Source organism: Pavona decussata, unplaced genomic scaffold (assembly GCF_977016875.1).
Source record: "Pavona decussata unplaced genomic scaffold, jaPavDecu1.1 SCAFFOLD_726, whole genome shotgun sequence".
Classification (NCBI taxonomy): domain Eukaryota; kingdom Metazoa; phylum Cnidaria; class Anthozoa; order Scleractinia; family Agariciidae; genus Pavona; species Pavona decussata.
In genome coordinates this window covers 2,099-16,435 of record NW_028145906.1, presented here as the reverse complement: position 1 = coordinate 16,435, position 14,337 = coordinate 2,099, and the positions used below count along the sequence as shown (strand labels likewise).

The window sequence follows — 14,337 nt, the reverse complement described above, 5'->3', positions numbered from 1 at the left end:
CTAATAAGACCTATAAGCTTCTAAGTTTCCTTTAGGTCTCCTCGCCATTGTTACATCTTTTTTTCTATCTTTTTTTGTTTACATTATGTTTGTGGTGTGGCAAAATAAATAAAACAAACTAAAACTCCTCGTACTTTCCTTGAGAAATCCACTCCTACAAACTCTGCTCTATTTGCTCACTTAATAATTATATCTTTACTCACTTGTTAATTGAAGGGAGTTTCAGTTTAGTGTCGTAAACCCAAAACTAACTAATTACTCAAGCCAATCACAACGGACGTACACAACGCAATGAATCAATCAGATTTCTAGGAAAGAACATGTAACTGGCACCAAGTGCAGGAAAACGCGTGCAATTAAGACACGATTGGCTTTGGTTGGCTTCCAATTGATTGATACCATGGTGCAAACCCTGACATTGACAACCAATCACAGAACATAGTAAAGCAAAACCGAAACAAACGCGAAATTAATTTCGACAGTCAAATAAAAACTGGTATAATTAAATGACTAATAAATTAATTACAGTCAAACCTGTATATAACGGTCACCCTTGGGAAATGGCCAGGTGACCGTTATATACATGATGACCGCTGTACACAGGTTTCCTTTAAACTCCCCCAGAAGTCAATAAATAGCATTTTTATGGCCAAATTATCACTCATGTTATGTTTTATTGACAACAACGAGTAATAGCAACGCAATAACCAGGATAAAAAAAAGGTCCATAAACTGTCCATGGTGTACTTTTGGGAGGCGCAGTAAAAGTCTGCTGGAAGCTAATGAACAAACTTTTTAAGTGGAAAATCACTCAATTTACATTTATTGACAACAATTTTAAACAGAAACGCAGTAAATGCGACAAAAATGCCCATGAAATGTCCATGGTGTACTTTAAGTGAGGTGCACTATTTACTTTCATCTAATTTTCCTTGTATTGTAGGAAACGCTTTTAACGTAACAATATGGATTTCAAGAAGAAAAAAATCGGCCGTTATAGTTTTGTGATATTTTGGAGCTCGAAGCTTGATTTCATGTAGTATGCTATTGACTTTACTCAGAGGAAAGAAAGTTCTTCATGTCCATAGTACTGAGCAAAGTCTTTCAACTGCTTCTCAAGCCCGACTGCCTGTGCTACTATCTTATTCATCAAGGTAAAGTTCTGTGGCATCGCTGTCTCTCTTTCACTTCTCAGGGGGGACTAGCTACAATTTCATCATCTTCGTCATCAAAGAGATCGTTCCGGACCTCCTCCCTCCAGTTGGGTTTTGAGGCATCGATATATCCCTGGCATTATTCGTTAATCGTAACCCAATTTCGTGACCGTTATATACAGGTAGAAGATAATAAAATTGTGGATTCAGGGAGTCTAAAGGGTGACCGCCTCCGTTATATACAGGTGACCGCTATATGCAGGTCAACTTAACAGTAAATATAAGGGACGATTTTCGGGGAGTTGTTCAGTGACCGTTATATACAGGGTGACCGCTATATACAGGGTGACCGTTATATACAGGTTTGACTGTAGTAACCCGAGCAGCAATCCATGTTCTAGTGGCGGCGACAACGACAAGAACGTCAGGAAATACAAAAACCAAAACAATGTCTGTTGGTACGAAATGTATTATAGTACATATTTGACGTCCATCAAAATATAATTAGTTAGTTAATTAATTAATTAATTAATTAATTGATTAGTAACCTTAGAAGAAGTTCTAGTGGCAGCGACAACGACAAGAACGTCAGAAATTAACACCAGCAAAACAATAACTGTTGGTTCGAAATACATTATCGGTACATCTTTGACGTCCTGCACAACGCAATGAACCAATCAGATTTCGAAGAAAGTACATGTAACTGGCACCAAGTGCAGGAAAGCACGTGCGATGAAGACACGATTGGCTTTGGTTGCCTTCCTATTGATTGATACAATGGTGAAAACATTGATAACCAATCTTAGAACATAGTTAAGCAAAACCAAAGCAATCGCGAAATTAATTTTGACAGTCAAATGAAAACTGGTATAATTAAATGACTTACTAATTAATTAATTAATTAATTAATTAATTAGTAACCTTAGCAGCAAACCATGTTCTAGTGGCGGCGAATGAACGACAAGAACGACATCAGAAAATAATACCAGCAAAACAATAACAATGACTGTACTTATTCAAGGTTTCAAGAAGAACTCTGAAGAACGCACAACAGTAAATTTTCCTTCCTCCTTCTAAAATTGAACCGAACTCTGACAAATCCAGTTCTTGGAAAGCTTCGTAACATAAAGAAAATTGGACAGGTCCGGATACCGTAAGCTGTCGAATACACGCCCTGCGCCTAAATATGCTGAAAGAACCTTTTTGGTGAGCGGGGAAGCTTACTATTGGACGGAACGTTTGGGTTTGACTACAAAAACATCTTAAAACTGAATAAAAAAAAAGCCTGATAAAGTAAAATGGGCTTATTTTGAGAAGTTTAATAGAATGTTTCGTCTAAGATTTCGGAGGGGCTTATATTCGGAATTTCACAGTAATGCGCACGACATAGTTTAAGGTGGATGGCGCCAGTTTCCAGCATTTTCAGGCACTTATACTCTAACGGAACTATATTTAGTACCGCTCTACCCGTTGATACAACTGTAATGATATCAAACAAATGCCTAAGTATTGGTGAACAAGTTATAATCATTTTCTTAACATGATAGGGTACCATAGCAACGAGGTTAGTAGACTTGTAAAAGCAAGATTAAACGTCCTATTTGAAAATATGGTTCGATGGAAAGGACTCGAACCTTAGTCTCCCGCGTTTAAGGTAGTCGTGATAACAGTTGCAACACTAGCGAGCCTACAGTAGAAGCGAGAAATAGCAATAGTAAAACTTGTTACATTACTAAGATCACGGGGTGGCCCGCTCAATGGTTGATCCTAAGTGAGATTAGAGTCTTCGTGTTAAGTAAGGGACCCCGCTTTCCTCCTGATGCAATAAACGTTGTCATATATATTTTACCCGCTTCTACTGTAGGTTCTCCTGTAGCATATCACGTCTGTCTTTAATGCAGGAGACCGTGTTCGAGTCCTCGCCGGTGAACCACTATTTTTACATCGCACGTTATACCTTGCTTTTACACGTCTACTCACTTTGCTTCTTTCCTATAACAAATCATTACAGTGATCCTATGTGAAAATATGGCTGATTCACTTAATACGAACATTCCTCGCTACCTGTGTCACATTACCACAGCAACTGCTAAAAGTGTTTTAGCTTTACTCGGTTATAGCTCCGTGGTTCCCATACCTTATTATAGGGCTGTAATAAGCATTTTCATATACAACTTTTTGTAAAGTTAAAAAAGTTTCAAACGACGTATTCAGAACCACCTGAACTTTTTGACAATCAAAGGGATACTATTGCTATGGTAATGACCTATTATATTGAGAACATCCCCATGACTTGTTCGTCATTGATTAGCCATTTGTTTAATACCGGTTTTGGTATCAACTGATAAAGAGTGGTAGCATTCGTCCGTCAAAAGTGATGGAAATCGTTGTGAGGCATCTTAATGAAAACAATTTAATTTATAAGTGACGTTTTCGTTGGCGCTACCGTCGAGGTAGCTTAAGTGACCAATTAACACCACCCGCCAGGGCTTCACTTGATAGCTAGTAAAATGGACTGTGTTCAGGAATCATGGATCTTCCTTCATTATGAAGATTCATGGGAGTAATCGTTATCAAATCAGACTACTTTGGGGCCTTTATTTTGTCTTCATCATTGTATTTTATGGGTATTGTTTCAAACGTAATTTTGAGTCGAATCTGCAAGTAAGCCGGTCCTTGTCGGAAAATTGAACGACGTCGGGGTAAAAGCATCTTGGAATACACCACATCGTCACTCATCACAGAAACTCATGTTTTTTTAAAATTTTTATGTAGGTTAAACGAAAAGAGTTTGGGGAGCTTGAGGCGAGATTCAATGCTAAAAAACAGCCCCCTTGGTCGGGGCTGCCCTACATTTGTATCACATACTAATCTGAGGACCAGGCGCTACGTGGTGGATGACACTATTTTCGTCCAAGTTCAAATCGATCCACCACAATAGGTTTAATTGCAATTCAAAAACACCTGAAAAAAACAGAATTACTGGATTGTTTACCGTTAGCTGATGTGATAATTGACTTTTGTCACACAGTCTCAGTACATTCACTGCACCACCACTAATATTTTATACCTTTCCTTGAGCCTCTTGTACGTACCACCAAGTTCTACCTGGCTGCGGCGCTCTTTGGTTGTCTTCCATGAGCCTGTTCACTACATATGTCCCGAGCGTAAGATTTAATTATCGTTGGCTCCTGCCGTAACTGACTCAGTCAGTTTACTTGAGCTGAACTCTCTTCAAGATATATCTTGATAGTGGCTATCCAAGGGACAGCTGACTAGATTATTACCCGGCTGGAAGGCAGTCACATACATTAAATCAGATGCGTAACAAATCACCCGTAATCAAACCTGTAGCAAAAAGGTTCACCTTCCAGGCTATGTTATCTTCCTGGGTCAGCTAAAATGGCAGTGTAACTTATTGTTGGGACAAACCTAAAGGTTTAGAATATAAAAGACAATTGTTAATAGATTTTTTGTGAAAGTGGGCTAATTTCAGTTGATACAAAGTTGAAGGGTTTGTTTTGCTTTCCCTTATTGTTTAATGCGTTATAATACTGTGTGATCAAAACTGATGGCCTGAAGAGTTTACAGTATTCAGTGTAAAAAGAAACGCAAAGAGGCAGGAAAAGAAACTCGAAAGGTACACAATTAACTAGTCACGAAATCATCATCCATAATTTTAGGAAAAAAATATAAATACACAATAACTCTCTTTGGGGTTCTTTGGGTCTCTATTGCCTAACCACCGCGATATACCCTCAGGGAGGGAGGGTTGGGAAAGAAAATGCTTACAATCATGTAAAACGCGCGCGCTAGCTGGCTAGAATCGCATAATGACTTACACGAAGTTACAGCTTGCATATATACATGGGTTTTGCGCTGAACTTCCGTCACATGTATTAAATCCTAATAAACAGGTTTTATCACTCACTAAATACACAACAACTCTCTTTGGGGTTCTTTGGGTCTTCATTGCCTTACTACCGAGATATAACCTCTAAACCCCCAAAGAGATAGAGTAGTTAGTGAGTGATACCCTGGCTCATCTGTTTAACTGCCTCCAATTTGTAGCGCAGTGAATGGTCTAAGTAGCGCTCATATGCATTCGATTTCCAGTCACCTTGTAGCTTAATAAAATCACTAAGCACACCGCAATGCAAGGCAAAAGAGGCACCCCCTCGCCTGAAGGAGTGTCCAGAGAAACTCGAGCTATCGTAGCCGCAGAGGTCCAGTGTTCGTTTCAGTTCAGAATTGTGAAGGTGGTACTATCGGTGTCTTTAGGAGACCGTCCTCTAGTTAGGTAAAAGTGGGTGCTAAACCATTTTTCTTCTGGTGATGAACACCGGCAAGCTTGAAAGCGCGAGTTACCACTGACCAGGTACAGGAGGACTGAAGAATTTTAGGAACTGGGACCAGGAGAGTGCGATCCCGGTATTGGATTGTTTTGGACCAACGAACGACAAAAATGATGCCCCACGGGAACAATGGAATGTCGCAATTTCGCAGGTGGCGCTGGGGATCAAAGTCCGTTGTTGAAGGTGGCAGTAGGTTTGACTTGCGGAAGAGGAGAAAAATGCCACCAAACATGCTGCCCAAAACGTCGCGTCGAACGAGGAGTCAAACTGTAAACGGCGTTGCATTTTGTGAAGGACATCTGGTACAATAGATAGCTTTTGCGCAGCAGGGTCGCCATTAATCCGCTTTATGCCTCTCATGATGAGAGTTTTCTGATGCTTGAAGAGAGGGTCTTCAAGAGGGTTAGGGTAGCCATACTGCATATGCAAAAGACGAACAACGTTGAGATAATTGGGAATGCTGCCAGTAGAGAGTGTGCGTGCGAGGAACACGATTTAACGGAGGAGGAGGATGGCGTGGCAGGGAACTGGGGTATAGCCGAAGAAAAGACAGAGGCAAAGGTTTGCTCTTAACTGCGACTTATAACTTGCTGCGGTAGAGTTGGGAAAGGCATGGTGGTGGTACGTTCTCAGTTCTTCCTGCAGTAGCTGTTCCTGAGCATGGACTGAACCTGCCGTGGAAGAGAAGAGAAGGCTAACTGTGAAATCTGAGCTCGTTGGTTATCGTATTCTATAACGAGTTTGTAAAAATGTTCCTGTAGCGCTCGAGAGAAGGCAGGGTAATAGAGGGGTGAGATGGCGTCGGCAGCTTGATGGGATGTAACGTGCAGTGATTCGAAAATTGTTAGTAGCAGAAAGCCAAAATATGGAATGTAACCATTGCATAATATGGGGGTTGCGACTTGTGCCTTTGTTTAAAGCGCTGATAGTCGTGTGGTTATCCGTGTGGACAACAATCCACTTGTCCAACAAGTAAGAGTTCCAGCGGTGTAACGCGAGTAAAACCGTAAAGGTTTCTTTGAGATTGATAAACGCGCCCGCTGGTCGGGATAATCAATAGCCCAGTTGGTGTAAAACCAATCTCACCGAAAGAACCCTCCACCTCCGATGGGACAGGCATCGGTAGAGAGTTCTTCCCAAGCGATTGGGGTGGAATCAACAAAGAAAGTTTGGTTACAAAACTCGCCCACCACGATAAATCGGCTCTTAGGGGGGTGTTAATACGCACGTAGTGATGTGGTCGCGATAAAGCATTGGTGACATCGATAAGTTGCCGCAGGAAGGTCTGGCCTCGGAAAACCACTCGTGCCGCAAAGTTCAATTTTCCGACGAGGCTCTGCAATTCGTGCTTTGTGATTGATTGCTTGAGTAAGGTATCGCTTAGTAACTGTTGAAGTTGGCATAACTTGCTGTCGGGCAAACAAAGTTGCCTAAGCACTGTGTCGATCTCAATTACTACGAAAGTTAACAGCTCTGAGCAATCGCTTTCTCCCAGTTGATGCTAAAACCAAGTTCGGTTAGAAGTTTAAAATAAGTTCGTAATATGCCAATTCGCATTCATGCTTGGTATCGCCAATAATAAGAAACTCATCGGGATATGTAGACTGTTCACAGTCCCCCTATTTTTCCGTGGGATTCTTGAGACCGGTACGCTTCGATGGAACTGCCGCCATCTTGGTTTGTAAAAGCGAGCGCGATCTGGGGAGAGTGTCTAAACTACCGAGGGGAGCGGGAGTGGGTGTTAGTATAGTGATGGAGGGGAAGCGAAAAAATATTTTTCCCGCCGCCTCCCAACTCCCCTCCCACCCCCCCCCCCCCCCCTCGGTAGTTTAGACACTCTCCCCAGATCGCGCTCGCTTTTACAAACCAAGATGGAGGCAGCTCCATCGAAGCGTACCGGTCTCGAGAATCCCACGGAAAAATAGGGGGACTGTGAACAGTCTACGGGATATGCGAGGATTGTGCGAAATCCTCGTCGGGCCATCATGCGCGTAACAGCTAGTGTCAAAACACCCACGGTGATTTCGAGGCTCCGAAGGGTGGTTTGTTGTCGTACAAATACGTGATATGGTGATCGCCATGAAATCGCCACGCTAGGCCAGTCGCGCGGTAGATGGAAGGGTGGATTGGGACGTGGCGATAGGCACTCTTCAGGTCGAATTTTGCGAGGTAGGCGTTAGGGTTAATCTGTGATAAAGCTCTTTCTACTGTTACATAAGAAGTAAAGTGTTGAGTTGTGGCATAGGAGTTGACATTAGAAAACTGCGGTGTGCTGCAATCGTGTATGAGCAGGATTTTATCAATGTCCGGTTTAGGGATAGCCCCAAGGGCACTAACAATAGGCGGCTTCGCGTGTGTTACTACGTAATTGCCGTTACGAATTTCCTCGCGGATTTGGTTTACTACTTTGTGGCGTACATCGCTTGCGGTCGCCGATTTGTAGTGGCTAGTTTCTGCCTCTTTCACAACGCTATCGCTGGGAATAACCTGAAAGCTGTTTGTGAGTCCGTCAATAATTAAGTCCCTGTCACGATTTGTTTCGAGATTTCGTATCCAAGCCTGTCGGTCACCCAAGGCGACTTTTCTAGTTTCGCTTTCTTCATAACAACCTTTTACGCAATGCTTGAATCCAAAATGGAACGCTGTTTCACAGTAAAATTTTACATACGACGCCGTGACATGCGATGAACACGATGTAGACAAAAATATGCAAATTTGCCGGTAATTCGAGATCGCGGGTAAATTTTGCCGCGTAATATCTCAACACAGTCCCGCATAAATTGGATTATGACACCTTCACTCGCTCACCGCTTTTCCTACAAAACTTTGTTTTTTCAGATAGCTCGCGTTCTTTTTAAGATTTCTAACGGCTGTTTTCACGAAACTTTGCATCCCTTTCTTGTTTCAACAATTATCTAAAAAAAATTATTTGAGAAAAATTCGACCTTCCTTCCCTATAAGTAACCTTAAGAAAAGACCGGGCCCATGCAAAGAAGGTCGAAAAATCATTTGACGAAGCCAAAGAAATTCAGCTGGCGGAGAGCGACCAGGGTTCTTGTTGGTACAACCAGTCAGATTTTCTATAACTGCCTCGGCAGCAGAGAAATTCGAGGACGAAAAAATCGGATAGCGGAGAGTCGAACATCAGTTCGGGGTCCGAAATCGAGGATGCCGGCGACAATCCAGCCACTTTCTCCGTTGTTGACCGGCTGAAAATAAGCAGCGAACCTCAGCGCGAAGCCTCGTGTACTGATAGCGGTGAGAAGTGCGTGCCTCGTGTCAACTCCGCTGGGGCTGCCAGTTTCATGTTCTGCGTCTATCTGCCGTTTTCTTCTTTGTTTTGGTTTCGCCGGTGGCTCTCTCGCGCCAAACTTAACTTTTCCCATAAAGAAATCGCTTTACAACATTACAGTAACACTAAATGCTTACAGAACTCCCCACGGAATGCTTCTTTGTGTTTGGTTGGCCAGCGGCGTGAGCGCGTTGACAAGTATTTTAATGAGGTGCGAAAACTCGGAAAATGTTTCAAGGCCGAAAACACGGCTTTTGTTTTGGCGCGAATTCCCCATCTTCAAATGAATTAATAGGGTATGTATATTTGCCAGATTTCAACGAAATTTGGCCAAAATGGTCATCAGATATTAATGCATCAAAGTGTGTCAGGCTTTTACGAAATTCAAAATATTTTTCCCGTGACGTGTTAACATCTGACAGGACTACAAAAATTTTCCATTGTCCATCTTTAGGATGGGTTTTCTCACAAACCAATAGGAATAAAGAAAAAGCCTGACACACTTTGTTAGCCTATTATCTCCTGATTGATATTGTGCAGTCTGTTTGATTTTGCACCTTTACGTGAGAGTGGGTAATTCAGTTAAGTACACGTCTCTAGTATTGAGTTTGCAGGCCTCTGAGCGCTTATGTATCCAACAAAGTAAAAAAAACATTGATATTTTCGCAAACTTCAATTTATCAGCTTTACAGTGATATATAGGTTTGCGTGGTTTTATTGAAAGCAGCGCGCGTACGCTAGATGTCCCTGAAGGCACTCGCGAAACATGGAAGTAACCTTAAGTGGGGATGTGATTGTTTGTGTGTCTACTGGAAGTCACGCTGTGGTTGCTGTTCGGATGTTCGTGCCGTGGGTGACCCTGGTTGCAATTTGGCACCAAGCAAACATGCTGAAAGCGGCAGTTTGGCCAGTGGCATCCGGTTTGGGAATTAAATTGGCGGCAGATAGGAGTTGTAGGGGACGTTTGTGGTTGGCGGTTAAGGCGTGGGGGAAGTCTCTGTGCGTTGGGTGAGGTGGCAGCTGGGGTCTGCGAAGGACGGTGTTTAACGAGAAATCTGGTGTGAAGGTGCTGCGAGTCGCTCCCCCACCAAAAGCCATATGCGCACTGTAATTTACCATACTTGTCACCATACGCCAAAGCCGATGCGAGTGTATGACACTCAAGGAGCTCGGCAAATTTTCTTGTATAAACCAAGTAATCAGCAATGGCGGTAGTGGTTGCTGACAGTTTTCCTGTTCGAAGAAGCTCGTGCATAATTCGAGAGTTTGCGGCAAACCACCAAGAAAGGGTGATTTGTTCTAACTTTGGTTTTCCCCTTGCTGAGCGAATTCAATTTTTGCCCTACTGGAATTGTTTCCAATTTCTTGCTCTTCTTCGCGATAGTCATAAGTTCCCAGGTTTACAAAGTCTGGAATTCAACAGAGGTTTCTCACCGCACCCTTATGCTGTTGGCCGAGAAACACGTGCGTATCGGTATCCAGTCTGGGGAGAGTTAATGCGTTTGATGCAGCTGGCATTTTTACTGAAGAAAAATCAGTCGATCCTAGGCCCAGAAGAGATTCATCCAGTGATCCTGCGCTTTCGAGTTTTTTTTTTTAGAATTTCGTCTCGCCGTCCATCGCTCGCCAGGGACTTTGTCGTGACTGGAAAGTGCGCATCAGTAGCATCTCCATGCGAGGGTTGTGGGTTGACGTCCTGTCGCAACTTTTTTAGTGCAGCTTCGAGAACACGTTGCTGCCCTATAGTTAGCCCCAACTTTTCCAATTCCGTCGGAGTCAGGAGTTTCAGTGCTTCCTCAGTATCGAGATCCTCTTTCTTGAGGGTATCCACACTTATTTCAGTTAGTTTTGTGGTCGTACACCACATGTCGAAGTTAGAGCTTGCCATAGTTTACAAAGAAAATGCTTACAATCGTGTAGAACGGGCTAGTTGGCTAGAATAGCATAACGACTTACACGTGGCTACAGCTTGCGTACGGACATGGGTTTGGCGCTGAACTTCCGTCACATGTATTTAATCCTGATAAACAGGTTTTATCACTCACCGCTGAATATGCTTCTATAAATGTGGAAGTTTTGACAAAGACCTAAGAGCTTTTCTCGTGTAATCTATATTCTGCCTACTTATAACTCTTTCTACGTTTCATTGTTTCACCTTCGTTTCTCCCAGAAGCTTAAACATTAACTTAACTGTTTACTTTTTATTTGACGACTGTAATGACTAGGTTAGCCTAGTTAAAGGAAATGAGTCGTGAGTTCTTCAAGGTTGACTGAGGTTGCCGGATTGTTGCGCGGCATAAGTTGAACTAAGTACTAAGTTGGACAAGGAACAGGTAAACCAATCCAAGTTCTGCATATGAAACAACTCCTCTTACTTTCCTTGAGAAGTCCACTCCAACAAACTCTGCTCTATTTGCTCACTTGATAATTATATCTTTACTTACTTGTCAATTAGAGGCAGTCTTATTTTAGTGTCGTAAACCCAAAACCAACTAATTACTCTAGCCAATCACAACAGTCGTACACAACGCAATGAACCAATCAGATTTCGAAGAAAGTACATGTAACTGGCACCAAGTGCTGGAAAACGCGTGCGATTAAGACACGATTGGCTTTGGTTGGCTTCCTATTGATTGATACCATGGTGCAAACATTGATAACCAATCACAGAACATAGTGAGTAAAGCAAAACCAAAGCAAACGCGAAATTAATTTCGACAGTCAAATGAAAACTGGTATAATTAAATGACTTATTAATTGATTTATTAGCAACCTTAGCAGTAATCCATGTTCTAGTGGCGGCGACAACGACAGGAACTTCAGAAAATAATAGCAGCAAAACAATGACTGTTGGGCCGAAATACATTATAGTACATCTTTGTCGTCCTGCAAAAAATAAATAAATAAATAAAAAAAAAAAAAAAAAAAAAAAAAAAAAAAAAAAAAAAAAAATAATAATAATAATAATAATAATAATAATAATAATAATAATAATAATAATAATAATAATAAAAAATAAACGAACCCACGACAGTAAATTTTCCTTCCTCCTTCTTAAATTGAACCAAACTCTGACAAATCCAGTTCTTGGAAAGTTTCGTAACATAAAGAAAATTGGACAGGTCCGTATAACGTAAGATTTCGAATACACGCCCTGTACTTAAATTGGTTAAAGAACCTTTTTGGCGAGAGGAGAAGCTTACTATTGGACGGAACGTTTGGGTTTGACTACAAAAACATCTTCCGGGCTTATTTTCAAGAGTTCTGTAGAGTGTTTCGTCTAAAATTTCGGAGGGGCTTATATTCGGAATTTCCCTATAATCCACACGACATAGTTTTAGGTGGATGGCGCCAGTTTCCAGCATTTTTTAGGCACTTACGACTCTAACGGAACAATATTTAGTACCACTCTTTGCCAGTTGATACAACAATAATGGTGTCAAACAAATGTCTAATCATTAGAGAATACGTTATGGTCGTTTTTTTTTTTAACATAATAGGGTACCATAACAACAAAGTTAGAAGACGTGTAAAAGCAAGATTTAACGTCCTTTGTGAAAATATGGTTCGACGGCAAGTACTCGACCCCCGGTCTCCTGCATTCAAGGCAGACAGTACAAACGGGAAATAGCAATACTAAATCTTATTACATCACTAACATCACGGGGTGGCACGCTCAATGGTGAATCCTAAGTGAAATTAGAGTCTCCGTGTTAAGTAAGCGACCCCGCTTTCTTCCTGATGCAATAAAGTTTAGTATTAAAATTTCACCTGTTTCTACTTTCAGTAGGTTCTCCCGTAGCGTATCACGCCCGCCTTTAACGCAGAAGACCGAGTTCGAATCCTCGCCTGTGAACCACTATTTTCACATAGTAAATATTAACTTGCTTTCACACGTCAACGTACTTTGCTCCTTTCCTATAACAGATCATCACAGTGATCCTTGTGAAAATATGGCTGATTCACTTGCTGCCTGCTTCACATTACCATGGCAACTGCTAAAAGAGTTTTAGCTTTACGCGGTTAAAGCTTGGGGATTCCCGTATTTTATTATAGGACTGTAATCAACATTTTCAGATACAATCTTTTTGTAAGATTTAAAAAGTTTCAAGGAAGGTATTCAGAGCCACCTGAACTTTTTGACAATTGAAGAGGTATTTTTAACAAGTTATACTCTTGCTATGGTAACCTATTATGTCCAGAAAATCACCATGACTTGTTCGCCATTGATTGGCACCGTTTTTTTGGTATCAACTGATAGAGATTGGTAGTATTTATCCGTCAAAGTATAAGTGATTGGAGCTGGTGTGAGCCACCTTAATGAAGAACAACGTTTTCGTTAGCGCTACCGTCAAGGTAGCTTGAGTGATCAATTAACTCCACCAGCCAGGGCTTTACTTGATAGGCAGTAAGATGGACTGTGTTCATGAATCCTGGATCTTCCTTCATGGGAGATTCATGATGAGAGTCATCTTTATCAAGGTGCTTTATGAATATTGTTCTAAACGTAATTTTGAGTCGAATCAGCAAGTAAGCCGGTCCTAGCCGAAAAATCGAACGACGTCGGGTAAAAGCATCTTGGAATACACCACATCGTCGCTCATCACATTAACTCATGTTTTTTTTTATGTAGGTTAAACGAAGAGAAGAGTTTGGGGAGCTTGAGGCGAGATCCAATGCTCCTAAAAATTCGTGGAAAATTAACAACTTCAGTGAAGTCTTGAGAAAAGCCAAAGCTGGGGAAGAAACCGAAATATACAGTGCTCCATTTTACGATTATGGATACAAATTTCAATTAGAATTGTCACCAAATGGGGAAGACGTTGGAGAAAATACTCATCTCTCGATATTTATTAATATAATGAAAAGCGAATACGATGCCATGTTACCGTGGCCTTTCCATAAAAAAGTAACTTTCACGCTGATCGATCAACAACAAGTAGAAAAAGAGAAAATGGACATTTTCAAGGCGTTTACAGCTGATCCAAAACGGCATAGGAACTTCGCGAGGCCTGAGGCAGATAGTAACATTGGTTGGGGCTTCCCTAGATTTGTATCACACACTGCTATGAGAACCAGGCGCTACGTGGTGGATGACACTATTTTCATCCAAGTTAAAATCGATCCTCCACAATAGGTTTAGTTGTAATTCAAAAACAACTGAGCAAAACCATGCAATATTAGTGTGGTAAATCCGTGTTTTACAGTACGATCCCTAGCTTTTTTTTCTGATTCCAAAATCTCGAATTTTGATTGGACTTGAGTGACCTCCATCTCTGCCTAGATAGAAATAGTTTCTCATAATTACCTGTATTTTGTATTGTAATTTGTAATGTGTGTAGTACAGTAATAAAAAAATGAAATGAAATGAAAAATTACACAATTCGAAGTACTTCCTTACAGCACCTAAATTCGTGCTCTTTGAGAATAAATACAAGAAAATTTTGCCCAAAAGGATGCTTGTAATGGAATGATACTCCTATTTCTATTCGTAAATAGGTAACTAGAAAATTATTCAAAAGAGCACTTTAGCAGT

At 41.3% G+C, this 14,337-nt stretch overlaps 1 protein-coding gene across 1 annotated transcript in view; it reads left to right on the top strand.

Annotated features, from left to right (window-relative positions):
- LOC146448960 (TNF receptor-associated factor 4-like) overlaps positions 1–14,021 on the top strand; it is a 31,514-nt gene extending 17,493 nt beyond the window's left edge. The window contains exon 9 of the mRNA XM_085102082.1: positions 13,435–14,021. Within this exon, the coding sequence (XP_084958208.1) occupies positions 13,435–13,938 (504 nt within the window). The 3' untranslated portion in view covers positions 13,939–14,021. The remainder of the gene's footprint in view (positions 1–13,434) is intronic.
- Positions 14,022–14,337: the final 316 nt, after the last annotated feature.